Source organism: Fimicolochytrium jonesii (genome assembly GCF_025526975.1).
Source record: "Fimicolochytrium jonesii strain JEL569 chromosome Unknown EV422scaffold_2, whole genome shotgun sequence".
Classification (NCBI taxonomy): Eukaryota; Fungi; Chytridiomycota; class Chytridiomycetes; order Spizellomycetales; family Powellomycetaceae; genus Fimicolochytrium; species Fimicolochytrium jonesii.
In genome coordinates this window covers 122,100-147,993 of record NW_026515669.1, presented here as the reverse complement: position 1 = coordinate 147,993, position 25,894 = coordinate 122,100, and the positions used below count along the sequence as shown (strand labels likewise).

Here is a 25,894-nt window from a genome sequence, read left to right as displayed (position 1 = left end):
TTGACTTGCACAGCCACAGTTGCCCCAGCGCTCTCCCTTCGAACCGTTGCTTCGTAAAAGTTGTCGCATCCAGCAAGACAGGAGAGGCAAAATTGTGCTGGGAACCTCAAGACTCATCCTCAGCTGCTCAGGCTCGGGGAGTCCTTGCTCAAGTCTTCGACCCACGCCGGGTGCTGCGGGCCCCTTGACAGAATGACGGCTGATACAGGCTTTGCGATCAAAATAAAAACAAAACCAAAGGCAAAGAAGGAAACAGAGAAGGCGAAAGACTGGCTTGGTCGGCCGTCCGCTGAAGGGAATGCAGCCCAAGGACCGCCGCTCACACAGTCGGTGGTATATGTGGACGACGACGCCGCGTCGGTGTTGACGGCCAGTATCACCCAGAGTATCACCGAGAAGGCAAGAGATGGTGGAGCGGTGACAGAGGGACGCCCGAGTGAAACGTTAGCAGGTTCAGAGGGCTCAACGGGATCCATATCCGCAGAAGTCGCTGTGGATCTCTCGCTCGTGTGCCTATGCGGAAGAACCCTCAAAAGCAAAGGAGGGCTGACGAGACATCAAAGGCACTGTGCTGCAGGGGCAAAGCTGCCTGATGTGCCTTCAGAAATACCCGCCAATATTGACGTCGAATCCACTGACCCAGCAGCGGCGGACCTTCGACCAAACAAGAAGCGGAAAACGAAAAAGACGCCAGAACCCTCAGAAGACCCGCTCCCACCCGACTTCCCTACTTTCTTCGCCGACCTCGAGCAGCAATTCCGATGCCTCAACACCGTCCACTCCTTCTGCCAAGTGCAACGCCAGATGGTATGCACTCACGAAGGCCTCAAACGCTCCGTCAAGCGTCTCAGCGGTCGCAAACTCACATTAGCCGACCTCGGCGCCATGCGAGCCATTGCGCCCCCACTGATGACTCTCTACTGGGCTGAGCGGCAGGAACTGGAGGACGGCACGATCCGCGAGATGATCGATCCAGACGACCCGGACAACTCGACGTACCTCCTCGTCATCGAGTTCACGGACGCGCGGCCGGTGAGGGTGTATGGCAAACGCAAGCTGGTGGACACGGGGGGTCATCAGATTGGGTGGAAGTCGGTATCGCTGAATGAGCAGACGGCGGCGTCGGGGAAGAGTCATGCGGTGCCGACGTTGGTGGACAGGCGTAATCGGAACTTTCGCGAGTTTATGATGAATTTTGTTGGGATGTGCTTGGAGGAGGTGGGTACCCATGTCAATTTGGTGAAATCCAGCCAAGCATGTACTTCTGATGGGCACTGACCGCAAACTTCATCCGCCCGCCCCATCTCTTCCTTCCGGGATTCGCAGAAAACCGACCCCGTAGAAAAAGTCCGCGACCTCGCCCTCGGCGCCGTCCCCACCGAGCCCAACCAGCTGCACTACACCAACACCGCGTTCCCCGACTCCAACCTCCCCTCCGACCTCCCCGCCGTCCCCACCAGCCTCGTCGCTCTCATCGAGGACCTCAAGAAGGAGCCCTTCTACGACGGCCAGATCGTCGACAACGGGCTGGTGGTGCAACCTCATCGAGAGGCGGAGTATGAGGACTCGAACAACCCGCTTTCAGACGAGATTGCGCACGCGCTTCGTGAGGCGAGCGGGATTGAGCGGCTTTATACACATCAGGCGCAAGCTATCAATGCGGTGGAGGAGGGGTTCAATATCATTGTTAGCACGTCAACATCGAGGTAGGTGTGTGGGCCCATGCTCTTGGGTGTCGCAGCGTTCTGCGGGTGGAAACTGATGTGATGCATATCGCAGCGGAAAGTCATTAATCTACCAACTCCCCGTCCTCCGCGCCCTCGAACGCGACCCCAACGTTCGCGCCATGTTCATCTTCCCCACCAAGGTAAATCAAAAACAGATCCCACAGCCACCCTCCAACCCCCTCGGACCCTTCCTCACATACAACCCCCAGGCCCTGGCCCAAGACCAGAAACGCGCCCTACTCGCCATCCTCACCCACTGTCCGCACCTCCAACACGTGCTCGTCGACACCTACGACGGCGACACGTCCCTGAGCGACGGCTCGCGCGGGCATATCCGTGAGAATGCGAATGTCATTTTCACGAACCCGGATATGCTGCATGTGGCAATTTTGCCGGGGCATAAGCAGTGGAAAGGGTGGTTGGAGAATTTGAGGTTTGTTATTGTGGATGGTGAGTTGGGGAGGTGAGAGTAGCAAGGGCGATCGAGGGCTAGCGACTGACGCGTGTGGGGTGACGGTTATCAGAGCTGCATTATTATTCGGGGACGTTTGGGTGCCATGCGGCCATGGTGATGCGGCGGTTGAGACGGCTTTGCCATACCTATGCAAATGATGACACGAAGTTCATCAGTTGCTCTGCTACGGTGGCCAATCCCGAAGAGGTGAGGGTTTACATGACACAAATCGCGAGAGCACAGTATACTGAATATTTGTATAATAACAGCACATGAGCCAATTCTTCGGACTCGCCCCGGCCTCCATCCGCGTGATCTCCGCCGACGGCTCGCCCACCGGCCGCAAACTGCACATCATCTGGAACCCGCCTCTCAAAACCCCCTCACTTCCCAGCCAAGGCCGCCGCAGCGCCCTCGACGACACGGTCAAACTCCTAGCGCACCTAATCCACCACGGCGTGCGCACAATCTGCTTCGCGCGCGTCCGCCGCATGTGCGAGATCCTCCTCAAAGAACTCCACACCCACCTCCGCGAACACCTCCCCCACCTCATCCCAAAAGCCATGTCCTACCGCGGCGGCTACAACCCCGCCGACCGCCGCCTCATCGAACAAAAGATGTTCAACGGCGAACTCCTTTGCATCGTCGCCACCAACGCCCTCGAACTCGGCGTCGATATCGGCTCCCTCGACGCCGTCCTCCATCTCGGGTTCCCCTTCAACCTCGCCTCCTACCGGCAGCAGTCCGGCCGCGCGGGCAGGAGGGAACGGGATAGTATGAGCGTGATGGTGTGTGATGGGGATTCGCCGCTGGATCAGTTTTACGCTTCCCGCCCGGATGAGTTGTTTGGCGCGGAGGTGGAGACTAGTGGTGTGGATTTGGGAAACGAGTTGGTGGTGGATGCGCATTTGCAGTGTGCGGCGTGGGAGTGGCCGTTGGCGAAGGGGGCGGACATGGGCTTTTTGGGCGACCTGGGGGTGGTGGAGTCGCTTTGTGGACGGTATTTGAGGTGGGATGATACATTCAAGGTATGATCAAAAAAAAAAAACAAAGTCGTTAGACATGGTGGCTCGTGCAAGACTGACGGAACGGGGACGTGGGGTGAATGCTAGGTATTCTTCCCCCACGCGAAATACACCTCCCACCCATCCCGCCAGATCTCCCTCCGCAGCATCGACGAGGACCATTATCGCGTGATTGACGTGACGACGCATCGGGATATCGAGGATGTGGAGATGTCGAGGGTGCCGTTCACGCTTTACGAAGGTGCGTTTTGCGTGTCTCCCTAAAATCGTTGTTGCTCAATTTCCAAAATCTCGTGTGCTTCAAATTCAACGCGTTCTATTGGTTTTACCCCACAGGCTCGGTGTTCATCCAACAAGGCCGGTCCTACATCGTATTCGAAGTCGACGCGGACAAGAAACTGGCCAAAGTCCGCCCAACGACGGTGGACTATGTGACTGCTAATAGGGATTTCACGGACGTTGATCCGATTCAGATCTTGGAGACGCGGGAGGTGGTTGTTGTTGCGGGGGCGGAAGTCTCATCTGCCACAGCAGCTGATGCTGCAGAGGCCGAGACCCCACCGCATGAAGTGACTCAGCCCCCGCCCCCGATCGCAAATTACGGCCTCCTCCGCCTCCAAACCACCGTCTTCGGCTACTTCAAGCTCAACCCGCGGACCAAACAAATCCTCGAAGCCGTCGACGGGCTCGAAAACCCGCCCATCACAAAACACCGCGCGGGGTTCTGGGTTGACGTTCCCCACCCCGCCGTCACTTCTTTGAAGGAACGGGGGATCAATGTCGAGTTTAGCGTCCACGCCGCCGCTCACGCGTTGTTGGGGTTGCTGCCCACGTGTGTTGTGATACCGACCACGGGACAGACGGATATCAGGACGGATTGTAAGCATCCGCGCGCGGGGCGGTTCAGGGTGCCCCGGATCATCATCTACGACTCGTCGTCGGCTGTTCCTACCACTCATGACGGAATGAGGACACCGACGACGACAGGTGGCGGGTTGGTGTATAAGGCGTTCAGACATATTCCGGAATTGTTGAGGCGCGCGTGGGTGGTTGTGAGGGAGTGTCCATGTGAGGACGGGTGTCCGGGGTGTGTGCATAGGGCGGGGTGTAAGGAGGGGAATGGGGCGTTGAGTAAAAAAGGCGCGGGGGTGGTGTTGGGGGCGTTTTGTGGTGAAGTTTCTCGATAGTTTTTTGATGGCCCGATGTCATTGGACACGACGCGAGATCCCAGCATGGACGCCGCCCGGTGCGAATTGTAAATACACGCGAACTTTTTTTGGTTTCAATGCACCGCGATAAGGTGTGATTGGAGCATGAATCGCGTGGGGGTTGACGCCGGCCGAAAGGAGGGAAGGCGTTGAAAGTGCATAAACGCTGTTCGAGCCGAATGGAAGCATCAACACCACCTGTCTACCCCATCCTAGTGCTCTCGACATCCTCCGAGTCCCATTTCACCCGACGGCATACCCCACCCCTCCATTCTCTACCACCCACCAGCACACAGCCGTCGCTCCCGCCATCGCCGCCACAATCGCCATCTGCCGCGCGCCATCAAGTGTCACATGTCGCAAGACCTTCCCCAACGTGTGTTTACTGCTCGCTTGGGTGGAAAGATTATGCTGTTGAGCGGTGGTGTAGGCTATTAGCTGGGCCATGCATTCGGCGGGGGTTAGGTGGCGGGGTTTGCGTTTCGTTGCTGTTGTTGTGGACTCCCAAAAGGGAAGTACATCGACATCCCAGCGCTCCACACACGACGTCGGGGGTAACCGTAACGCAGCGACATCCCCCTGCAGCGTCGGGGGCGGGAAGCGCGCGTACATCTCTCCCGCCGCGTGAATCAGGTCTTCGACATGGTCTAGGTTGCTGAAGCGCGCGCAACTAGACAAGAAATGATGCACGATCGCGTAATCGGGATCAGGAAGAGCAAACAGGTCCGCGCGGCGGGAGATGACGGTTGCCGCGACGAGATAGAGCGGCATGAGCGGGTTGGAGGCGAGGAAGAAGTCGAGGAGGCGCGGTGCGATGGTATGTGAGGAGTCTGCGAGGTCGTGGGTGAACCAGGTGAGGACCCAGGAGAGACAGAACCAGGGAGTGAAGCCGGCCACATCCTGTGCCAAGAACGCGTGGACGTCCGGCGCGGATCGACGCAGGAGCGGGAGGAGGAGGGAGAGATACTGCAAGGCGGGCTGTAATGTGGGCGCCATGAAATCGCGCAAATGGAAGAGTGAGATTGTTTCGAGGCAGCGGATCGTTTTGGGTGTTGGCCCGAGGGTGAGCAGGATCGTGGACGCAATGTCGTGGTAGCCTTGGTAATAGTGCAGGTAGGGGTACTGCGCGAGGACGGAGAGGATGGTGTGGGAGAGATGCGCGCGCATCTGGATTTGGTGGGTGGTTGAGAAGTGAGGGGGGATGAGATGGGTGAGGGAGCGGATGACGTCTAGGGCGACTTGGGGGGCGTCGCGCGGTGGGGATTGTGATGGTGTGTCGCTATTCGTCCCACCGACGGCGGTGAGTAGCGCCGGCCATGCCTTCCGCCGTAAGCGATCGTTCAGAAATCCGCCTTGGGAAAGGGCTAGTTGGCGGAGAGTTGTTAGATCGCCCGTCCGTAATGCCGCGGTGATTTCTCGGGCCTTCTGTGCCGGGTTCAACCGTAATGAGTTTCGCCCCCCAGCGCTCTCCTCCCCAACCACCCCTGTTGCCTTCGTCCAACCATTTCCTCGCCTGTGTTGCTCGGTTGTGGGTGTGTCGTTGTAGAGGGTGTCGTCGTCATCGTCGCGCCGGGTGTGGGTGTTGGAGCGCTTTGGGCGAGCTGCGGCTGCTCGTTTGCGGCGCCGTGCACCTTTCTTTGTGCCGGTCATTCTATGCGGAGGGACGGACTGACGGGGTATGGAACAGTGGGGTTATTGGTATGTGCCGGCAGTTGCAGTGACTTGGACGGGATCCTCGTCGTCGTCGTCGCCGTCGTTGTCGTCGGGAGCAAGCCGGCTGGAAAGAACAAAATCAGAAACCCCTCCAGGATTCGAAGTGCGTCCCCGTTGTGTTGACGGAATTCGACAGCGCGACCTGAGCTCAGAAACGGAAATCCGCCGCACGTTGACATCAGAATGAACAAGTGTGCTATTCGTAATTACCGAGTTGGGTAGGTCACAGAACAGTGTTGAATACCACCGCAGTCGCTAGCTTTTTTTTTACCAAGGCGACGGTTACAGTCGCTCTCTTCTCCGGTGGCAACTATCACAATCAGGCAGGCCAGTAAGCCTACGATTTTTATCAAGTATGGGCCCCCAACTCGAATTGCCAGCCAGATTCGTCGCCCAGTTCATCCAGGCATCTTGCAACATTGCCACGCCGACGCCAGCAAATCTACGCAGACCTGGTTCTGAGGAGACAGCCATGACCTCCTGCACCCCCATTCCCATTCCACATACAACAGGAAGGGTTACGGTAACTGTTCGAATAACCCAAATGGATTTCAAAGTCCTAAGTTCGATAAATCTTGCGGTGACCTAGGGACCAGTGGCATTGAACGGATTTGACCACGGCTCCATGTGGTCGTGAACGACGCTCACTAGTGACCCGTTCTTGCTGTGCTGTAGTGGTCGCGCTCATTGACGATGCAGCTGACATGGCACTGATCCCCGGAATCGACTAGCATTCAGCAAGGGGTTTATGCAGCCGTATAGTTTATTCGAGAAAAACAGGGCTGCGGACTTTGCTACCAAAACGTTCCTGTGCTACCAAAAAGGGTCGTGCTACAGCAGTTTATAGTGCACTTCGTTCAAGGATTGAGCACTATATCAATCACCCGTACCCCCGTCGGCATCTGGAACAGCAGCGACACGACATTCTCCGTCTGCGACCGCGACTTGTCGATGGCATAAGATGCAGAGGAGTATCCAAGCTCGCTTCCGAAATCCGACAACAGCGTCCAGGTCAGCCAACCGGACGCCTTGGAGCCGCGAACCACCCGCAGGTCGTTGTAAATCACGTACGCGTTGTCCTTGCTGTCGAGGACGAGATGGGATGTGCCCCATCCGTTCAGCGGGAAATCAATCAGCGTCTTGTTGAACCCCCCGGACACGCGTCTCAGCAAGTAGTTTCTGCCATACGCTATGCGATCGTTCTGCCAATCCGTCGAACACGAAAGTGACGCCGATGGTACGTGGGAAACGAGAGTGAACGGGAGGGTTGAACTCTTGCTGCTCGTGACGACCATGGATTCCGAATTCATCATGGCTTGGTTGATGCCAACGTCGTCTGCTCTCACGTACAGATCGTCAACAGCCAAGGAGGGAGTACTGCCGGTTTTCGCGACGGGGTTGTTTTTCACGGTATTCCAGTTCCGGCCGAGGTCGCCGGACTGGATAAAGTACGTCCTTCGTTGGATAAGCCGCCCGCGCTGCAGAGCAAACTTTGGTCGCTCTCTCGGAATGTTCCGAAGACGTAGAGGACGTTGTTTGTACCATATGCTGGGCCAGATGGGAAGAAGGATCGAGGCCCACTGCTGCTTTTGCCTGAGGTGGTGTAGACTCCGGCGGGACTGGTGTATGAGCCCTAGGCCGACCACACATTCGTCGAAGCATTGTAGTTTGCGATGGCATTGGTGCCATTACCCACTGTCCCAACTCGGTAAAACATCTGCAGATAATTGGTCGGACTAACAAGAAATTGAGGGTACGCGACAACGCTTTCAATGGGCGTCCCAGCCAACTTGTTGATCATAATACCAAATCGATGCCCTCCCCACGACAAGGAATGACCAGCAACGGACGTCATGTCGCTCTGGCTGCCAATGTAAAATAGCTCACTGTCGTGCATGTTGAAAGCGAGATGGATCCGCTCATCGGAGGGTGAGATCCCCATACTGATGGCGTTCCTCGAGTCGCGGAGGTAGGTGTCATCAGGGAGAGAGTAGCTCAGAGCAGCCACTTCCCAAGCTCCGGTTGGCTTCAATCGGCGTCGGCCGACCATGGCCGTTCGATTGGCAGCCCACCATGTCGCGTATTGAAACCCGTTGCGGGTCGTGATTGCCGATTGCCAGCTACGTCCATTCACTTGGAAAAGTCATACGTCAAGGATAAGTCAATGAGCACCAAACCAAGAGCAACTTCGCAGGATGGATGGCCATCGACGTGTTCACAAGACAGCGCAACAGCAGCCGGGAGAGGGATGCAAACCCCTCATCAATATTTCCGCTTACCAACGTTGTCAGAAGCAAACGAGGAAGAGTCCAAGTTGCTGCAACTACCAAGCTCCGCCGCAACGTCTTGTGGCTGGCTAAATAATCCTGCCAACACCGGCAGCAGGATGCACGTCGACGCCCCTCCGTATCTCTTCATGTCGGCGGTGGACCGAAAACGTGGTAGGAGTTCTTGTCTTTCAACGAGTCAACGGGCCTTTCACCGAGTCAACGGTGGATCAACGTAAACAGAAAGATCCAGACGGGTGTACGTCAGCATGAGCCCGCGCGCGCTGTCGATTTCCGTCATCCTGCCCGGATGGATGAACACCGACCTGAACACCGCCCGCCTTTCAATGCACCCATGTCGTCGGAATGGCTGAAGCAAAAAGACCGACACGGACATGCAGTGGCGGGGACTTTGCCCAACGTGTCGCATACCGCTACGAATATCGGCTGAAGATGCACCTCCAGGAAAGCTTCTATCCGTCGATTGCAGCAGGCTGGACGAGCAAACACAGGCGTCGTACCCCCTTCCTTAACCTGAGCCAGCGACATGGTCCCGAGTTTGGAGCTCAAGTTCGCAAAGACTTGAACACTCCAAGCTGGCCGGAAGCGGGTCGATATAACATACAGCCCAAATTGCCTCTTCGATTGCCATACGTCACGACACGGCGAGGAAACACCTCCTCTCGGAAAGAACGATTGTCGCGGAGACTGGTGGGAGTTAGGTTTCATGCGCGCACATGTATCTACGGTTAATCTTCTGACGGCTTCTTGCGGGACCGACGAATCCCTCCCAGCCTTCAAAATAGCCATCCAACTCCAGCAGAAAGTGGGACTGCGTAGACCGAGAGCTTGTTGAAAGCTCCCACGGACGGTACGTTTATATATATACAGGACGCATCGTTCAGATGTCCGCAGGGGGGTGATCAGGGGCGGGTGAGCCTCCCCACATTTGGACCCCAAAGACCCATTCCGAGAGCGGTGGGGTCCCCGATACTCCCACCTCACCACCGATCTGCAAGGTTGAGCGTCTATCCACGTCATAAGCATCATCCATCCCATCCTCTACACAAGCTACATCCACACAGCGCCCCCTACCTACACACACACGCACATACGCTCTACGCCCCCACCCCCCAGCAAGCGTCCAAAAATTCACGTCCTGACGTACGCTCTAGCCACCTACGCACCACCGCCACCGCCACCAACCCACCCCTCCCCCTCACTCTCCGTCAACTCCACCTCCACCTCCCCCTCCCCGCCTTCCTCCTCCTCACCATCCTCCTCCTCATTCTCATACAGGGGCAACCGATTCGTGTCGAGATCGCATTCGAGCAGCGGGATCAGGTTCGTGTTGTTGCGGTACTTGTGCACGAGGTAGAGGAGGATGAAGAGCGGGAGTCCGACTGTGTGAAAAACACAGGGGAAGGGGGGGAGGGGGGGCGGGGGGGGAATGTTAACAAAAGTGGTGGCACACGGAAAAAAAAGAGGGGAAGGAAAGAGGACTCAAAAGCCCACCGATACATACGATAAACCCCCACGACGCCCACCCACCTTCCCCCCTCGTCCAGCGCCGCCCACCCCATCCCCACAATGACCGCCGCACCCAACGCCAGGCTTAGATACTGCCCGTATGGGAAGAAGGGTGCGCGGTAGGGTAAGTCGTCCAACGAGCGATTCTGCGCGGTCCAGGCGGCGCGGAAGCGGAGGTGGATGAGGGTGATGGAGAGCCAGGTGAGGATGCTGGAGAGGCCGGTTAGGTGGAGGAGGGTTGTGAAGAGGGTGCCGTCTACGTCACATCAACATGCGTGAGGTCAACATGAAAGCGGTAAATGAGAGAGAAAGTAAACGACGCACCTCCAAAAACCGTCCCCAAAAAGCACAAGCACCCCACGGCGGTCGTCACCGCCAAACTCGCGACGGGCACGCCCCTCGCATTCACCACCCCAAGCCACGCGGGCGCCCTCCCCTCCCTCGCCATCGTCATGAGGGTCCTACTCGCCGCATAGATCGCCGTGTTCCCCGCCGATAGCACCGCGGTGAAGATCACGGCGTTCATGGCGTGGGCAGCGGAGTTCAGACCGGCGGATTGGAAGACGCGCGTGAAGGGCGCGATGGAGATGTCGGAGGGGGTGGAGGAGTCGAGGAGGGTTGGGTCGTCGTTGCGGATTAGGAGGCCGATTGTTAGGATGGAGAGGATGTAGAAGATTCTAGGGGGGGCGGGGGAGGTGGGGTGTGAGCTTGGGGGGTTTTGGATTGTGCGAGGGACGGGTTGGGGGTACTTACAAGATTCTCCAGAACGTTTGGTTGATCGCTCTGTATCGCAAACACAATCAGTATCGATTTTCATCAAGTCTGTTGGATCTGGTCTTTTTGCAAAAGAGCCCTTACTTTGGCACATTCTTGCGTGGATTCTTCGCCTCCCCCGCCGTGATCCCAATCAACTCTACACCCCCAAAAAAAAATCGTCAGTCCACACTCTCGTCGGTGGGCTCGACAAAGACATACCAGTGCCACCGAAGCTGAAAAACGCAATCACAAACACGTTGAACACTCCCAGAACCCCGTTCTAGAAAGATATGAAACCATGGTCAGGAATGTCGGGATGTTTTCGGGGTGAGGGTATCGGGGCATTCTTTACCTTGAACGGTGCGCCGGGTATCGACCAGTACTCCAACCCGACAGCAGGGTTGGATCCCAGCCAGCCCAGATCAACGGCCACTCCCACAAATATAAACGCTGAGGAGATCACACATCAAAGTAAGCCACACACCACCGAAGAAAACAAAATACATGTCATGGCATATGCCAATTCCACCGCACCTATAACAGCAACAACCTTAACAGCCGCCAACCAGTACTCCGCCTCCCCAAAGCTCTTTACGCTGACGAGGTTCACCGCGACCAGCACGGTGAGGATGGACGCGGACCAGATCCACGTCGGCACGTTGGGCGTCCAGAAGGAGACGATGATCCCAAGCGCGCTGAGCTCGGAGGGGAGCGAGACGGCCCATTGGGCCCAGTAGTTCCAGCCGAGGGTGAATGAGTAGGCTGAGGAGGGGAATGGGGTGGAGTGGTGAGTAAAGGGCGGTGGGGGTCCGATTGGGACAGGTTGCGCTCGCTTAGCGCTCCGACACGCTTCCGCGAATCAACCCTAAACAACGTTTCTCCTCGCTTTCGCTCGCCACTGTCCGCTCGCCAAAACCTACCAGGATCCACTAAAAAATCACGAAAACATCAGCTCATCTCATACACACATCGCACCGCAGAAACTCAGACATGGAACGTCCTCCATACCAAATCGTCCCGCATAAGTCACAAACGACCCCGACACAGGAAACAGCGTCGCCATTTCCCCCAAACTCGAGGTCGTAAAGAACACCATCGTCCCGACTATGGATCGTTTTGATGCAGTTAATGACTGACCTTTGCGCGACCATAGTAGGGCAGCTGCGATCACCCATACCAATGAGAAAAGCAACTAATGCCCCGACAGGCCCCGCAATCGCAATCGTCGCTCCTGAGCCCACAAAAAGTCCGGTTCCTAATAAAACAAAGTGTGTCAATACATATGTCACTACTCGCTGCCATCCCCCTGTCCAACCCACCTATTGTTCCGCCAATAGCAATCATCTGTATATGCCTTGCCTCCAACCCCCGCTGCACGCCCTTCCTTCGTTTTGGGGGGACTGGAGGCACGTCGACCACTGGCGAGTAGACGTTTGTTGGGGTCATGGCGGGCAGGCGGGGTTGAGCGGAGTTGAGAGTTGGAGGGTTGGTTGCGGCGGAGAGCAGACGCAGCTCTGTCGTCCCGTATATATATATGTGATGCCCTGTATGGGCTGGTAGGGAGGTAGATATATATGTATGTATATGCATACGGGAGTGCGAGTTGTTGGCGGGGGTTGAGGGCCCGTTTGGGTCAATGGGCCCGACGGTTGTTGTTCCGGCCGGGGTTGGGGGAAAGGCGTTTGTTTGGGGGGTGGACAATGAGACAAGACATGAGGGAGTCTGCTAACGGCTTCTTCACTGCTTCTTACCCGCTTGTTATCTCCTACTGGTCCTCAGAAGCAGTTGCGCACAGGGAGATGGCAACGAGCACGCGATGCGCAGTCGGCTCCCGCTCATGGCGTTTTAGGCTGCCAATCAGCGCGCGCGCCGGGTGGATTCGGACACCCCGCCCTGCCAGTTTCGGACGCTCGCTCGCGTAGCACGCTCGATAACGTATGTACGCGCCAATGTCGCGTCAAACAACATGGGCACCCAACCCATCATGGATGTGCTCTCCCTCCCCGCTTCCTTCGGAGTGAGAGGGGCTGTTCTTGTTCTGTCAGTAGCAGACTTCCTGCTTTACTTGGCATACTGTGCGACGGTCAAACCCCGTATGGAAAGAGGATTGGCTCCCGGTTCGAACTCGGTAGCGCACATCAGAACGTCGTCCTGAATCAGGCGTGGGTTCAGGGTGTGATGGGTAATTCTCGCAATCCTTCAGGCTATTGCCTTTCTTTTCTTGACCAAGTTGAAGGGTTTCGACCAAAAAGCAGACTTCGTGGGGCTCGTAAAAGTTGTGTGGACTGGATCGTTTTTGATACGGTACTCGCCCGAAATGGATTCCAACTTTCACGCCATGAATAAAGTTCAATCTCAGGCTCCCGGAGCGTAGATCGATAGTTGCATTACTCCTTCCTTTTTCGTAAATTTCTTGTATCTAATGACAAAATAAAATGTTTTGCTCGTCTGTTGCTGCATGCTTTGTGTGATATCTGTTGTTCGCCTTTCCGCGCCGGAGAAGGAAAGGGTCTGGAAGGAAAGTACCCACAAACGCCGGAACGTTCACGGGATCCTTGACAGCACTAGAGCTCATATCGCCCTGCGCCGGCCACTTTGCGGTGCTTCTTGGGCGTCCTGGACAATACAGGTAGGACAGGGATCTCCGTTGATCCGTGCTTCGATCCATGAATCTTGCATGGCATTCATTCTAACGACGAAACAGAATTGTTCTCCGATGGCCGTCAATTCGGGTTCTTCCCCGTCTCGTCCTTCTTGATCCTCACCCACCCCTCCGTACCCTCCACCCTCCTCAACCACGCCGCAACATTCGCACCCACACTAAACTCAACCGCTTCCGCAGCGCTCGTGTAAGCATAAAGCGCAATATCTGCAATGCTATACGCCGTACCGACGAACCAATCCCGTCCCGCGAGATGACGCTCCATGACTTCCAGCGCGGCTTGGCCACGTTCTTTCAATGTGGTGATTTGTGGCGAGGTGAGGTCGGAGAAGCCGGTGGGGTGCCAGTATGTGCGATATTTCCAGACGGCGATGTAGGGTTCGTGCGAGTATTGCTCGAAGAAGAGCCATTGGAGGACCTGTGCTCGCATGAGATGATGGCGATAAATTAGAAGTGCGGGGATGAGGCCGGCCGGATGAGCGAAGCGAAGGTTGGGTCGGTTGGATAGGTGAACCCAATCGGCCCCGTTCCTCAAAACAATGTTGACGGGGCGACGTTGCCGTTCGCTTTCGCTCACATTTTACTGCTCGCTTCGCTCGTTAGAATTGGAGTTGGCGGGACTCGCTCCGCTGCTGCGTTTTCCCCCAGGCCTCGCCTGCCTCAAGCATCCCATACGCCTCGCTTCCTCACCTGAGCCCTTGCGATCCTATCGTCGGGCAGGTATGCCGTACCCTCCGCCAAATAAAACAAGATAGCGTTCGACTCGGCCAGCGGCGTGCCGTCATCCAAAACCAAAACAGGGATCCTCCCGTTCGGGTTCAAAGCTAGAAACTGGCTCGAACGGGTCTCCGGCGGAGTGGAGAGGATGTTGAGGGAGGTTGTGGTGTACGGCGTGCGGAGGTGGGAGAGCAGGAGCTGGACTTTGTAGGCGTTGCCGGAGGGGATGGTCGAGTCGTAGAGGTGCATGGTGGGCGGTGTGAGTTGCTGGGGGAGTGAGCGCAAGGCCTGATGTCGGGCGGGTTGGGCGAGAAAGAGAGAAGCGTGTCGTCACCTCCTTCCTGCTCTTCCCCAACAAGCCCCAAAGCCATTAACCCGAAGACGGCGACAGACATCCTGCCCAGAAACACAAGTCACAAAGGGTTCTACCGCACTACCCACAGGCTCCTCTAAGCGTCACCCAACCTCCCGCCTCCCCCACACCGACGCGAGTGCTCATCCCCCCTCCCCCTCCCCGATCCAAACTTCCCGCGCAACAGCAAACAGCCATGGGAAACGCCGCCTCAAATCTCGAGGACATGGTCGCAAACACCCACTGTAAGCCCCCTCCCCACCCCATTTCCCCCACTCCTCGTCCAACCTAACCACCTCCCCCATCCCGCAGTCACCGCCGAAGAAATCCAACGCCTCTACAAACGCTTCGCCAAGCTCGACAAGAACGGCTCGGGCACACTCACCAAGGAAGAGTTCCTCGCCCTGCCGCAGGTCGCCGCCAACCCGCTGGCCCAACGGCTGCTGGCCGTGTTCGATAGGGACGGGAATGGGGACGTGAACTTCAAGGAGTTTATCTTGGGCCTGAGCGCGTTCTCGACCAAGGGGAATCGCGAGGAGAAGTTGAAGTGTAGGTGTCTTGGACTTTGAAAAGAACGGAACTGGGATGCGGGTATACGGAGGGTCGTGGAGTGAAAAAAAGTCCCTATGGCCCGGCCCTGGCCTAGGGGGGAACGAACCCTCTCTTTCCATCACATCCATCTCACCCCACCTTCTCACACCCGCTAGTCGCCTTCAAGATCTACGACATGGACCGGGACGGCTTCATCTCGAACGGCGAGCTCTTCCTCGTCCTCAAAATGATGGTCGGCAACAACCTGCGCGACCAGCAGCTGCAGCAGATTGTAGATAAGACGATCATGGAGGCCGATACGAACGGGGATGGGAAGGTGGATTTCGCAGAGTTTTTGAAGATGGTCGATGCGACCGATGTCGCGAAGCAGATGACGGTGGAGGATCATCGGATATAGGGTGGGGGGAGACGGAGAGAGGTGAGGGGGGGAAGGGAAGGGAAGGGGAAGGGGGAGGGGAAGGGGAAGGTGGAATACTGAAGGGGCCGGGTGACGACGTGGAGGGGATTTCGGCAACTGCTACGGTAACGGAAAAGTGTCGCATCGATCATGCGAGACTGCCGCCTTTCGCTCCCACGGAAGCACTCTCTGTTCGTTGCCAGCGTTGTGTTGGGGCATTATCACTTGTACATTTTATACAACCACGATTTGCACATGATTCCTCATCGTTTATGCCCTCGTTCACACAGCAAGTATATACACCAAGATCCATAAAAGGACCCTATGCTAACTACACCCTATCTACAAACATACCACACATCCCCCGCCGCTCCATCCCAACTCTACCTACACTTTCCTACCTCTACCTCACACCCCTCTCCTTCCCCTTCTCCCCGCCCAACCTCCCCCTACACATCTCGTAGTACCCCTCCAGCCACCTCTCCCTGACCTCCTTCCTCGCCTCCACATAGCTCCTACAAAACCTCTCGGTACTCTCAAACCCATAGAAAGCCGCCATCTCCCCCAACTGCTGTTCGCGCACGTCTTCGGGGGTCTGCCCCACCACGGGCAAATACGGCAACCCTCCCGGCGCGTCGTCGTCGTCCCACGTGGCGGGCTCGAACGCGAATGCCTGTGTGTTGAGGCCGTTCTCGACTGCGGCGCGGGCTTGGATGCCGATGCGGGCCTCGATGCGGGAGGGCCCGACGATGTCGGTGTTGACGTGCGTGTAGGAGACGCCGCAGTGGGTGAGGATCGCGCGTTCCGAGTCGGCGGTCATGGATGTGGGTGGGTCGCGTGGTGGGTGCTCGTCTTGGTGGTGGAGGGTGGCGAGGGCTGCGAGCTGCGCTTCGTCGTCGTCCTGTTGTTTGTGGGCGCGGTTGGCGTTCCATAGTCAACTTTAACACACAGGCCGCTAACAGCGATAACGAACCCCCCCTCCGCACATTACCTCATCACCCAAATCCCGCAACTCATCTCCCTCCAACTCCTCTTTCACGCCCCCACCACCACCACCACCGCCCCCACCCCCGCCGCCAATCATATCCGCAACCTGGTACTGTATCTCAGCGGTCTCGGTGCGCTTGACGATCAATTTCGTGATGATATCGGACTCGCGATGCAGCGCAAAGATGTTTTCGATTCCAAACAGCTCGCCTTTATTCTCCTTATCGCCCTGGACGCCCTCGAAATAGCGGCGCTCGGTGGACGCATTGTATCCGATGTTGGCCTGCTGCTGTTTGTAGATCTGCCGCCCATAGACCAACTCCTCCACCGACCCCGCCGCAATCAGCCGGTACACCTTCACATCGCGCCGCTGTCCGATCCGGAACGCGCGATCCTGCGCCTGGAGATCGTGGCTCGGGTTCCAGTTCGGGTCAAACACCACCACAACGTTCGCGCTCGTCAGGTTCAGCCCGACGCCGCCCGCGCGCGTACTTATCAAGAAGATAAACTTCATCGGATCGTTGTTGAACTCGTCCACGATGTCCAGCCGTTGGTTGGGCGGGGTGCGGCCATCGAGGCGGGAGTAATCGTATCCGGCGGTGAACATGAGCTTCTCGAGCATGTCGAGGAGGCGGACGGAGGAGGAGAAGAGGAGGACTTTTGCGCCGGCGCGTTGCCAGGTGGGGAGGAGCTGGGAGAGGACTTTCCATTTGCCGCAGTTCTCGACGTCGGCGTATTCGCGGAAGCCGGGGGTCCGGGTTTGCCAGTCGTTCGGGAAGCCGATTTGAAGGAGCGATTGGGCTTTTGCCCGTTTGGAGTCGGGGTCGTCCGGGTGTGGCATGAGGAGGGCGAGGTGGTTGCTGAGTTTTTGGAGGGCTATCATGCAGGGGAAGAGGATCTTCTGCCATGGTAGCCCTGACGCGCTTTCAGTGTAGCAACAGTCGCCGCGTGCCTTTCCTGAAAGGCATGGGCAGGGTTCGTGCTTGCGTGCCAAGTATTCAAAGTCTGGGCTGGCGAGGAGGCGTTGATACACTATCCGCTGCGTGTCAGTCAAAGGACAGAAGATCACTTGGCTGGAAGTCGACGTGAAGTGAAGTGGAACGGAAGAAGACGCAGTGAGCTAGGAATGGTCTCCTTTGGACCTCTCCGAGACAGAGATCGTTGAATCCAGTACTTACTCTTCTTTGCGTGGCAGCTGATGTGCGATTAGGGCTTTTGTGCGCCTAAGCATCCATTGTTCCAGGAGGATCTTCAGCCGTGCGTTCGTTTCACGCATTTTGGCGAGGTCTCGCACTTTTGCTTTGAATGATTGCCCGCGTTTCAGCACTGATGAGATGTTTTTTTCCCAATCTGGGCCCGTACCGACAGACCCTGGAGAGAGCGGAGGGCATGTCAGTGGGTGAACTGTGACCCTATATAGCTTAAAGCAAAGCGGCGGAAACGCAGATCCATACCTGGATTGCAATAATCAAGCAAGCACCATAGCTCGCTATAGTCGTTCTGTGATGATTGCCATCGAATCAGCATATCCCTCTCGACCTCCGCATGCAATCCTCTGTCCGCGTACCTGAATGGCAGTGCCCTGCCAAGTACCAAATCTCACAGTTAATGCCGCTCCACGGAGATACAATGTTATCCGCTCTCATTCCCTCACCGTCAGCGCATAACGTTTACAAGTCCCTGGCTGAAACCCCTTCATAGCCCTCGTAATCTTTGCCTTATCCGCCTTCAACTTATGCGCCTCGTCCACCACCACAATATCCCACTCCACAGCATCCATCTCATCAATCGCATTCCGAAACGAATCAAAACTCGTGATAACAATCTCAAGTCCACCCCTCTGTGCTCGTTTGAGGACTTCCTGCTTCTTGGCGCCATGGAAGATATCCGCGGCAAAGTATCCCCACGTCTCCAGCTCGCGCTGCCAGTTGTACATGACGCTGGCTGGGCACACGATCAAGATCTGGGTGAGGTGGTCTTCGTTTCCTGTGCGGAGAGCACGTTTGCGCGCCGTTTGGTCGTCTGGGGTTCCCTTTTTGTTGAGGACGGCGGCGAGGAAGGCGATGACCTGCACTGTTTTTCCGAGACCCATGTCGTCGCAGAGGATGCCGCCGAAGTTGCGTACGTAGAGAGAGTGGAGGAAGGCAACGCCTTCGCGTTGGTAATCGCGGAGATATCTGTTGATGCAGGCTGGGACGGCGGCTGGTGGGAGGGTTGGGCGGCGAGGTAGGAGGAGGGGCTCGTTTGGACCCTGCTCGAGGTCGGGGAAGAGCGGTTTTTCCATTGCTTTGCTTCTCTCTCACTCACTTTCAGTTCTGGTTGAAGTGAACGGATGTTGGAAGTGCTCCAAGTGCTTCAAAAGTTGTCATGAGAAGAACGAGTGGGTGGCTGTGCACTCCATCATCTGCTTTCGGACGGCCTCCCCTGCATGATGCTGTCAAAATCGTGTCAAACCCAACCGCCAGGGTTCGCTCGCCGACGGGTACAGGAAGATACTAAGGGTCTCGATGAGTTCAAAGGGAACGATCATACACTCAAATATCTAGTGTCCCAAAGGTGAGAGAACTTGAAAAACCCAAAAAAAATCCCCGGACTCTATACGGGATATCTACTCTCGCAGCGACCCTCGCGATTTCCACTTTGAGGGTGCTCTGGTCCTGTACTTCTCAGTCGTGGTAGTGAGTTGTCATTGTTCTTGGGGTGCCTTTAAATTCCAATTTGCCGAAATGGAAACGGATACAGCTGGCGCCCCGGGATCGTGTTGGTCAAAGGAAACCCATTCAGGGAAGTATATATATAGGGCCCTGCCCTCAGTCCAGGTTCTCGCTCGTCAACACGTCCGATAGAGTATCCGATATTCCTTGTTCACAGACCCAATACGCCATCCATCCGGAAGATGTCTCAAACTGCACATGCTTGAATGCGACGGTTGGCTGGATGATTGGAGCGGATGGTGGTTGCAGGATGCCCTGCTCGCTCCACTCGCAACAAGGATGTCAGGCGACATGTATTGAAAACGACCGTTCGTTGTCGCCCTCAAGTAGGAACGACTGTCCGCGCTCACGGTTATTGTGCCTGCAGCGCGGAACTTTCTCCTCGCCCCTCTCAGACTCCCAGAACAAACCAGAGAGTACCTTGTCTACCTCCTACTCGCCTTCATAAGCCCCACCCGTTGTCTGACCTCCTCCCCCCTATCCATCGGCATTCCCTACCGATCCCTTGTGCTCTCTGTAAATTCCCACCCTCCATCTCCACCTTCAACCCTCGCAACATCTCCCTTTTGGCACCCAGTTCACTAGGTAGATTATATCGGAATTTCTTGGCTAAGAGTCCAAGAGGCCCAAAGGGGAACTTTTGGACTCTCAGCCAAGAAATTCCGATATTATCCATCTAGCGTCTTAATTCACTCTTACAGCTTCGTTCTACGCGAGCATATTGAGCGGGTGTGGTTGGAGGGACGGTATGTGTCACCTAGTTCTTCCGTGTATGTATCTCCTGTTCCCTCACTCACGATGATGTATGACAAAGTGACCGCTTCTCTTACGACGATCGCGCTCTTTTGCGTTGCGGCTCCAAGTGCTCCGTCTTCGATGCAGTAATTCCCCTCTCATCACCAGTACCGACAGAACGGCTGCTTTGCGGTTGGTAAATGCTATGAGGGACGTTGTATCTAGCAGCGGCCATTGTGATGCCAATACGCTGCACGTTTGAACGAAAGCTCGCCGTGGGGATAATCGTGCGTAAACTCTTCGCTGAGACGTGGGTCCTCGGAGGCTAACGATGCTTTACAGGTCGTGGGTGTCGACCGTGCGCCGTGAAATTCCGTTCAAGTGCGTCGTGTAGCTCGGGGTCGGCCGCCGGGGAGTTGAACATGTGTCGGAGATTACTGATATGCTTGACGCCGCCAGGTGAGTACCGTGCGGGGGGTGTCGGCTTCGTTGGCCGCTGCGCGGGTGGGCCTCCTGCCTTCTCTTCGCGCTCAATTAGACGCCCGGCAATACTGATCATATTCTTCTTCATATATTGCAAGATCGTCGTAGTAGTTATCCCACTGGCGGTCCACTTGGCGTTCGGCATGCTTGTAGCTTGTAGTTTCGAGTCTGTTCGGATCTTACATCGTCCATGCTGCACCTGTAGGTGCGTTAACTCGGTTATTTTCTGCTCCAGTAGATCGCTTTGGGAGCCCACCAACGCACTCGAGAATGACCCACCAGAATGGGTGCAAGATTGGGTTGAGGGAGGAGTAGCGGCGCTCGATGATCCGATGATCCTGATGGACTAGACCGCGAGCAGATCCATGTGCTGGCGTTAGAGGCCGACATCATAATTCCACTCTGGAGTGTAGGGGACACTTCTCTCCACACATCCGATGGGAACTTTACGTTGCGGTGGGGGAAGGACCTTATAGTGGTGGAGGTGCGATGGGCGGTGGAGGGGTGCGCTCCCGCCAAGAGCGGAGGTTGCTGGCGGCTTTCTCGCCACAACGCTCTTGCGCAATGACGAACTCTTGGCAGTGCGCATGGAGCATCAGGACCTGTGATATTCTAGCATTTGTCCCCATTTCTTCAATAAACATTGGGCCGTGCTTAGGACATGGTTGCGCCGTGCGATTGAGGAGTACTGTGGTGAGCTCGAAAATGACGGGATCTCAACTTGACAGCGAGACATGATAAGTAACGCGTTCGCAGCGGATACGAAGCAGGCGGGTGTTCCCTGTAGTTCTCGCACTTCCGGCAGACATGGAACCTCATAAAAAAAAGCCGTAAGATACCCATACAGACACTCACCTACGCATAACACAGCACTCTACCCGTCGCTATTCCAATGGCGAGCCGTCCTGCACAACCACTCCGTCTTCTGGCTGGTATGTTTTCAAAGTTTCGTATGATGCGCTTAATTGTAACCCGCGAGGTGGCAAATCCTTCTGTCGGAGAAAAAAGACTATTGGAATACCACATATATACGACCCACTCCCTTTCCCTATTCGTTTGCAGGGCTCCGCAGACGCCCGCCGCCATGCGCTCACTCCTTCCGCATCGCATCACTCCATCCCGCCCGAAAATGTCAACTCCGCGCGTTCAGCGCAACACCCCGCTCCCTGCACACTCCATCACCCACAACACCAACGCCCCCATCACATCACTTTCAATCCAGCAACAGCACCCTCGTTCCCGCCGCCACCTACCTCGCCACAACCTCCGCCACTGACTCCTTCACCCCGCTCCCCAACCGCGGCTTCGTAGCTGTTGACGGCCCCGACGCGGTCAAATTCCTGCAAGGGCTGACGACGAACCAGATGGGGTTGATTGAGCGGGGTGGCGATGGGGTATTTTGTGCGTTTCTTACGGCTCAGGTAAGGGGTGATGAAAGAGATGCATGTAGGACCCCTGCATCGCAGTCAGGAAAGCTTATCAATGCCGCTGTTTCATTTCCAGGGCCGAGTCCTCTACGACGCCTTCATCTACCCCCACAACACCGGCCCAACCTTTCCCCACCCCACCTTCCTCATCGAGCACGACGCCCGCCACACCCCCGCCCTCCTCCTCCACCTCAAACGGCACAAACTGCGTGCCAAGATCTCCATCACCGACGTCTCAGCGACCTACACGGCGTGGCAGATCTGGGGCCCGGCGACGGCCGCGATGTGGGGCGTGAATGTCGTGCGGGATGAGGTTGTTGGGGGTGTTGCCTTGCCGTTGGGTGCGCTGGTGGGGAGGGAACGGTTGTGTGATATTGGGTGCAGGGATCCAAGGCATCGGGAGATGGGGTTGAGGGTTGTGCTTGAGACGGGGGGGAAACGTACGTGCCCCTCTTCGTTACCGTATGTGTTACTGAAAACCTAATGGACGTTCTTTTTCGCAATAGCGCCCCTCCCACAGCATTTCACTAAGGTTCCGTACACGACCTACCTCCGCCGCCGCATCCTCCTCGGGATCCCCGAAGGCGCCGACGACTTCCCCACCGGCGTCGCACTACCGCTCGAATCGAACCTCGATCTCATGTCGGGGGGTAAGCAACGTTACCGCTTCCGTCTCCATCATACATCACGCGTTGAATCGTGGCAAACTCACGTTTGTTTTTGTTTCAGTGGACTTCCGCAAAGGCTGCTACCTCGGCCAAGAACTCACGATCAGGACGTACCACACCGGCGTGGTGCGGAAACGGATCGTGCCTGTGCAGTATCTCACCGCCGGTGCCGCCGCGTCTCCCAACATCGAGGATGACGACAGTGGACTGGCTGTGGATGTCGGGTCGGAAACGGAGGATAGCGAGGGAGTCCCGCCGCAGACGGAGATTGTGGTTTTGCCTCCATCACAATCGACCACACCATCAGAACAGTCAGAACAGTCAGAATCGGATCAACAACAACAACAACAACCCACACGCCGCCGCCGCCCAACTGCCGCAACCACGACTCCGAAACCCATCGGCCGCACAGGCTCGCACGTCGCCAACATCGGGCTTGCGCTCGTGCGGTTGGAATATGTCGCTGGCGGGAAACACCACATCCAGGGTAATGATGGCGGTGGTGCTGTGAAAGACATGGAGGCGGTGTTGGCTGTGAAGGGAATGGAGGTGGGCGTTAGGGCTGTTGCGCCCGGGTGGTGGGGGCGGTAAGATGGAGAGATTGTGAATTGGGAGAATATGGGCGGATGAAATCCATGCGCTCGTATCAAAGCGCATATATGTAGGTGTTCGTTTGGGTAGACGTAGATAGCTGTGTGGGTGTTTACATTTCTTTGGTTTGTGAACTTCATGAATGGAAGACCAGGGTTTGAAGCGAGCGCTTGGGAGCATCGAGAAGGGGTATACCACATTCATCTCCCGTCCCCCATCCACATTCCACATCACAATTGCCCCAACTCTCCCCACGCCCCCCTTGCTAAAACCCCTCCTTAACCCAATTCCGCGCCGCATCCCAATAATGCACACACCTGCACTTCTCCAAATACTCCCTCACCCCCCTCTCCGTCGGCAACGGCCTAAACCTAAACCCCTTGAAATTCCGTTCCTTCACCTGCCCCTCCCACACCAGAATACACTCATTCGGCGGTTTATCTTGCGTATCGTCTTCTTGCGGTGCCGATGAGGACTCTCCAGCGGGTGGGGCGGTGTTCACCCAATCGATTCGTTTCAGCATGAGTTTCTTGTACGCTTTGATACCCTTCGGCCCGCCCTCGACAACCACCAGGTTGGACCCCGCATGGAGGATCGCGCATCCGGTGAGGTTATGCTGCTGCGCGTTCATATCCACCTTGAATTTATGTTGCGGGTGGCTCAGATCGTTGATCCGAAACACCGCGACGTGGAGAAGCGTATCGGTCACCTCGCTCTCATCCAGTTTACGGCGTTTCTTGTCCTTGCGTTGGGCGTCGGTGAGTTTGTTGGCGGCGACGAGGTCCCGGTCTTTTTGCTTGCGCGCGGCCATTTGCGCGCGGACGGTGGCTTCGATTTGCGTCGGGTCTTGCACGGCTTCGGTGCCGAGGACGCGCATGAAATTGGAGATTTTGACTTTGGATTGTTCCGGTGGCAGCAGTCCCAACCGGATCTTCTCGCGTTTCTCTTTTTGCAGCTCCATGCGGCGTTGGCGGCGGAGTTTCTTTGTTTCTTTTTTTGTGAGCATTAGGGGTTTGGGTTTCGGGTCGCTGGATTCGGCGGGGGGTTGGATGGGGATCGGGTGTTGGACTAGAGCGGTGAGGAGGGGGAGGTTGGTGGGTGGGATGGGGGTGGTGGAGAGGGGCCCAGGGTTGAAGTTGGCGTAGCCGTCGGGGGCGAGGGGGGCGTCCCACCATTCGACGGGAGGTGGGGGTTCGGTCTGTTGGAGAGGGGAGGGAATAGAAATATGAGTTTTGGCGATCACGCAACCCATCAACCACATCATCAACCATCATCTGCGCATCGACCTGTCAACCATGATCCATCAACCATCAACCACGATCAATCACAATGCCTGTAAAATAAAAACGACCGTTCGCGGTCGCTCACATTCACTGCTCGCTTCGCTCGCTAGAATTGAGCCTGCGGCGCGGAACTCGCTCTGCTCGCCGCTACATACCCTCATTGACTGATCAGCAACCAGCTCCATCTCCACCGCCATCCCCGTCTTCTTCACACTCTCCGCAATATCCCTCTTCAACTTCTCCAACTGCGCCTTGCTCCTCAACTGATTCGCCTCATTAATAAACCTCCCCTGCTGCACGAACCGAAACCCCTTCCTCGCGCGTTCCCTCGGGCCCGCTGCCGCTTTGGCGGCCAGGTTAGGATCGAAGTAAGGGTTCTTGGTCGGGTCGGCGAAATCGGGAGAGGCGGTCTCTATCTTCATCTCCTTTTTGGGTAGGAGGTTTATGGAGGGGGGGCCGAGGGTTGTGAAGCCGTCTTTGCCTAGCACAGGTATCCCTGGACTCGCACCGCCCGCTGTTCCTGGTGTCCCTGACCGCTGGTTGGCGCGGACTGTTGCGAAATCGGCTTTGGGCATCAGGGCGGCTTTTGCGCCGCCGCGGATGTTGAGCTGGCCGGTGGTGTCGAAGACGAGGGAGGGGTGGTATTCCATCTTCAATCCCCGTTTTGCGCGGTCGACATTGGCTGGGGATGAAGAGGATGCAGCTGCTTGTTGTTGTTGCTGCTGCTGCTGGAGTAGCAGCTGCTCCTTCTGCCGGGCGATCCGCGCACTGATCTCCGAGATATTGATCCCGCCGACGGTCGCGCTTGCTGCTGGCGGTGGGGTGGCATTACTGGGTTTCGGTGCGGCGGCTGTGGCGGGAAGCAGGCCGGATTTGGTGAGAGAGGCCATCCTCGCAGCGACTTGGGCCTGGATGCGTTTGAACTCGGCGGCCTGCCGTGCTGCTTCGTCGGCCTTGTCGTCATTGGTGGTGTCCGTTTTGGGCCTCTTTGCGGGAGAGGTTGTGCTGCCGCTGTCGGTTCCGCCAGCAGCGGGCGAGTCCCACTTGCGCTTGCTCCCGTTGCCGGTGTTGTCCCTTGCCGACATTGTTGTTGTGTGGCGATCTCCAAACGCACCCGTACACTTTGAAGTTATTGGGGATCAAGAGATTCTTGGGAAGCTCAGTCGAGAGGCGAGTCATTCGCTCGTCTGGATACAAACCCGCTTCTTATCCGCTGCGAACACATACAACTGGGTTGGGGCAGTACCGGTGGTAGAGCGCTGTCCCCGTGTTCCGATCAGCTGGTGCTCCATTCGTTCGTTCTTCGGTTGCTGTGTCACAGTCGAAATGCTGTCAAATTCTAAGGCCTGGAAAGGATGTTCGGGTAGCAAAGGCTACCCTTAGCTACCCTGCGCACGGCTTTCTTTTGTTTCCTCTTCGCTTCACTCAACTCGCTACACCACAGCAGCTGAAACACCATCTTTGCCCACCCGGACCCCGGCATATCCGAACTGCTGGCCAACGAGGTTCTTGCAGATGATGTGAATTATTGGTATAGTTTCAGGCTATGTACACTACAAGATGGTAATCACAAAAGGGGCTCCAAAGCTAATAGGCTATCCTAAACTCGCACTATTCAAGTTATTCTCAACCGCAACAACATCTGC

At 56.5% G+C, this 25,894-nt stretch overlaps 9 protein-coding genes across 9 annotated transcripts; 3 read left to right on the top strand and 6 right to left on the bottom strand.

The window, feature by feature from the left end:
* The first annotated feature begins 43 nt into the window (after positions 1 to 43).
* On the top strand, positions 44 to 4,525 carry EV422DRAFT_132826 (uncharacterized protein). Its single transcript, XM_053064756.1, has 8 exons — positions 44 to 1,218; positions 1,327 to 1,706; positions 1,780 to 1,867; positions 1,937 to 2,177; positions 2,252 to 2,388; positions 2,451 to 3,209; positions 3,294 to 3,447; positions 3,543 to 4,525. Exons 1-8 carry the CDS (start codon positions 193 to 195, stop codon positions 4,391 to 4,393), a joined length of 3,636 nt encoding a protein of 1,211 aa, XP_052929071.1. The 5' UTR covers positions 44 to 192; the 3' UTR covers positions 4,394 to 4,525.
* EV422DRAFT_132835 (rab-GTPase-TBC domain-containing protein) lies at positions 4,481 to 6,189 on the bottom strand. Its single transcript, XM_053064757.1, has one exon. It carries the CDS (start codon positions 6,062 to 6,064, stop codon positions 4,658 to 4,660), a length of 1,407 nt encoding a protein of 468 aa, XP_052929070.1. The 5' UTR covers positions 6,065 to 6,189; the 3' UTR covers positions 4,481 to 4,657.
* Positions 6,190 to 6,850: 661 nt separating this feature from the next.
* Positions 6,851 to 8,599, bottom strand: EV422DRAFT_599814 (uncharacterized protein). Its single transcript, XM_053073671.1, has 3 exons — positions 7,820 to 8,599; positions 7,670 to 7,746; positions 6,851 to 7,605 (listed from the first exon to the last, which is right to left on the bottom strand). The coding sequence occupies exons 1-3, from the start codon at positions 8,175 to 8,177 to the stop codon at positions 6,985 to 6,987; spliced, it is 1,056 nt and encodes a 351-aa protein (XP_052929069.1). The 5' UTR covers positions 8,178 to 8,599; the 3' UTR covers positions 6,851 to 6,984.
* Positions 8,600 to 9,611: 1,012 nt separating this feature from the next.
* On the bottom strand, positions 9,612 to 12,346 carry EV422DRAFT_513467 (amino acid permease-domain-containing protein). The gene is made up of 12 exons (XM_053069164.1): positions 12,000 to 12,346; positions 11,858 to 11,935; positions 11,689 to 11,784; positions 11,601 to 11,609; positions 11,215 to 11,442; positions 11,033 to 11,130; positions 10,900 to 10,960; positions 10,783 to 10,837; positions 10,678 to 10,707; positions 10,249 to 10,601; positions 9,946 to 10,180; positions 9,612 to 9,797 (listed from the first exon to the last, which is right to left on the bottom strand). The coding sequence occupies exons 1-12, from the start codon at positions 12,268 to 12,270 to the stop codon at positions 9,686 to 9,688; spliced, it is 1,626 nt and encodes a 541-aa protein (XP_052929068.1). The 5' UTR covers positions 12,271 to 12,346; the 3' UTR covers positions 9,612 to 9,685.
* Positions 12,347 to 13,042: 696 nt separating this feature from the next.
* Positions 13,043 to 14,390, bottom strand: EV422DRAFT_513462 (glutathione S-transferase). Its single transcript, XM_053069163.1, has 2 exons — positions 14,033 to 14,390; positions 13,043 to 13,760 (listed from the first exon to the last, which is right to left on the bottom strand). The coding sequence occupies exons 1-2, from the start codon at positions 14,306 to 14,308 to the stop codon at positions 13,404 to 13,406; spliced, it is 633 nt and encodes a 210-aa protein (XP_052929067.1). The 5' UTR covers positions 14,309 to 14,390; the 3' UTR covers positions 13,043 to 13,403.
* Positions 14,391 to 15,382, top strand: EV422DRAFT_513460 (uncharacterized protein). Its single transcript, XM_053069162.1, has 3 exons — positions 14,391 to 14,656; positions 14,724 to 14,960; positions 15,119 to 15,382. Exons 1-3 carry the CDS (start codon positions 14,608 to 14,610, stop codon positions 15,358 to 15,360), a joined length of 528 nt encoding a protein of 175 aa, XP_052929066.1. The 5' UTR covers positions 14,391 to 14,607; the 3' UTR covers positions 15,361 to 15,382.
* Positions 15,383 to 15,404: 22 nt separating this feature from the next.
* EV422DRAFT_575542 (P-loop containing nucleoside triphosphate hydrolase protein) lies at positions 15,405 to 18,672 on the bottom strand. The gene is made up of 6 exons (XM_053073209.1): positions 18,002 to 18,672; positions 17,915 to 17,929; positions 17,802 to 17,847; positions 17,526 to 17,718; positions 16,352 to 17,420; positions 15,405 to 16,261 (listed from the first exon to the last, which is right to left on the bottom strand). The coding sequence occupies exons 1-6, from the start codon at positions 18,629 to 18,631 to the stop codon at positions 15,764 to 15,766; spliced, it is 2,451 nt and encodes an 816-aa protein (XP_052929065.1). The 5' UTR covers positions 18,632 to 18,672; the 3' UTR covers positions 15,405 to 15,763.
* Positions 18,673 to 21,091: 2,419 nt separating this feature from the next.
* Positions 21,092 to 23,098, top strand: EV422DRAFT_132638 (uncharacterized protein). The gene is made up of 5 exons (XM_053064755.1): positions 21,092 to 21,211; positions 21,342 to 21,700; positions 21,783 to 22,146; positions 22,213 to 22,356; positions 22,436 to 23,098. Exons 1-5 carry the CDS (start codon positions 21,172 to 21,174, stop codon positions 22,963 to 22,965), a joined length of 1,437 nt encoding a protein of 478 aa, XP_052929064.1. The 5' UTR covers positions 21,092 to 21,171; the 3' UTR covers positions 22,966 to 23,098.
* A 132-nt stretch (positions 23,099 to 23,230) lies between these two features.
* Positions 23,231 to 25,333, bottom strand: EV422DRAFT_502995 (pre-mRNA processing factor 3-domain-containing protein; the record flags this gene model as incomplete). The annotated part of the gene is made up of 2 exons (XM_053068315.1): positions 23,231 to 24,163; positions 24,404 to 25,333. The coding sequence occupies 2 exons, from the start codon at positions 25,331 to 25,333 to the stop codon at positions 23,231 to 23,233; spliced, it is 1,863 nt and encodes a 620-aa protein (XP_052929063.1).
* Positions 25,334 to 25,894: the final 561 nt, after the last annotated feature.

What these genes read in the sequence shown, in the direction of transcription:
- EV422DRAFT_513460 (XM_053069162.1), top strand. Translation starts at nt 14,608, where the DNA reads ATGGGAAACGCCGCCTCAAATCTCGAGGACATGGTCGCAAACACCCAC. An exon ending in CATGGTCGCAAACACCCACT is followed by an intron (nt 14,657 to 14,723) that starts GTAAGCCCCCTC and finishes CCCATCCCGCAG; the next exon opens with TCACCGCCGAAGAAATCCAA. An exon ending in TCGCGAGGAGAAGTTGAAGT is followed by an intron (nt 14,961 to 15,118) that starts GTAGGTGTCTTG and finishes CACACCCGCTAG; the next exon opens with TCGCCTTCAAGATCTACGAC.
- EV422DRAFT_513467 (XM_053069164.1), bottom strand. Translation starts at nt 12,270, where the DNA reads ATGCATATACATACATATATATCTACCTCCCTACCAGCCCATACAGGG. An exon ending in ATTAGTTGCTTTTCTCATTG is followed by an intron (nt 11,785 to 11,857) that starts GTATGGGTGATC and finishes AACGATCCATAG; the next exon opens with TCGGGACGATGGTGTTCTTT. An exon ending in TTTCAGCTTCGGTGGCACTG is followed by an intron (nt 10,838 to 10,899) that starts GTATGTCTTTGT and finishes TTGGGGGTGTAG; the next exon opens with AGTTGATTGGGATCACGGCG.
- EV422DRAFT_599814 (XM_053073671.1), bottom strand. Translation starts at nt 8,177, where the DNA reads ATGGTCGGCCGACGCCGATTGAAGCCAACCGGAGCTTGGGAAGTGGCT. An exon ending in TTACCGAGTTGGGACAGTGG is followed by an intron (nt 7,747 to 7,819) that starts GTAATGGCACCA and finishes CTCATACACCAG; the next exon opens with TCCCGCCGGAGTCTACACCA. An exon ending in CCCATCTGGCCCAGCATATG is followed by an intron (nt 7,606 to 7,669) that starts GTACAAACAACG and finishes TTTGCTCTGCAG; the next exon opens with CGCGGGCGGCTTATCCAACG.
- EV422DRAFT_513462 (XM_053069163.1), bottom strand. Translation starts at nt 14,308, where the DNA reads ATGCACCTCTACGACTCGACCATCCCCTCCGGCAACGCCTACAAAGTC. An exon ending in ATAGGATCGCAAGGGCTCAG is followed by an intron (nt 13,761 to 14,032) that starts GTGAGGAAGCGA and finishes ATGCGAGCACAG; the next exon opens with GTCCTCCAATGGCTCTTCTT.
- EV422DRAFT_132826 (XM_053064756.1), top strand. Translation starts at nt 193, where the DNA reads ATGACGGCTGATACAGGCTTTGCGATCAAAATAAAAACAAAACCAAAG. An exon ending in TGTTCATCTTCCCCACCAAG is followed by an intron (nt 1,868 to 1,936) that starts GTAAATCAAAAA and finishes TACAACCCCCAG; the next exon opens with GCCCTGGCCCAAGACCAGAA. An exon ending in GGTGGGATGATACATTCAAG is followed by an intron (nt 3,210 to 3,293) that starts GTATGATCAAAA and finishes GGTGAATGCTAG; the next exon opens with GTATTCTTCCCCCACGCGAA.
- EV422DRAFT_132638 (XM_053064755.1), top strand. Translation starts at nt 21,172, where the DNA reads ATGGCGAGCCGTCCTGCACAACCACTCCGTCTTCTGGCTG. An exon ending in GTGCGTTTCTTACGGCTCAG is followed by an intron (nt 21,701 to 21,782) that starts GTAAGGGGTGAT and finishes TTTCATTTCCAG; the next exon opens with GGCCGAGTCCTCTACGACGC. An exon ending in CCTCGATCTCATGTCGGGGG is followed by an intron (nt 22,357 to 22,435) that starts GTAAGCAACGTT and finishes TTTTTGTTTCAG; the next exon opens with TGGACTTCCGCAAAGGCTGC.
- EV422DRAFT_575542 (XM_053073209.1), bottom strand. Translation starts at nt 18,631, where the DNA reads ATGGAAAAACCGCTCTTCCCCGACCTCGAGCAGGGTCCAAACGAGCCC. An exon ending in GCTTGATTATTGCAATCCAG is followed by an intron (nt 17,719 to 17,801) that starts GTATGGATCTGC and finishes CGCTCTCTCCAG; the next exon opens with GGTCTGTCGGTACGGGCCCA. An exon ending in TGCGGGATTTGGGTGATGAG is followed by an intron (nt 16,262 to 16,351) that starts GTAATGTGCGGA and finishes CACAAACAACAG; the next exon opens with GACGACGACGAAGCGCAGCT.
- EV422DRAFT_132835 (XM_053064757.1), bottom strand. Translation starts at nt 6,064, where the DNA reads ATGACCGGCACAAAGAAAGGTGCACGGCGCCGCAAACGAGCAGCCGCA.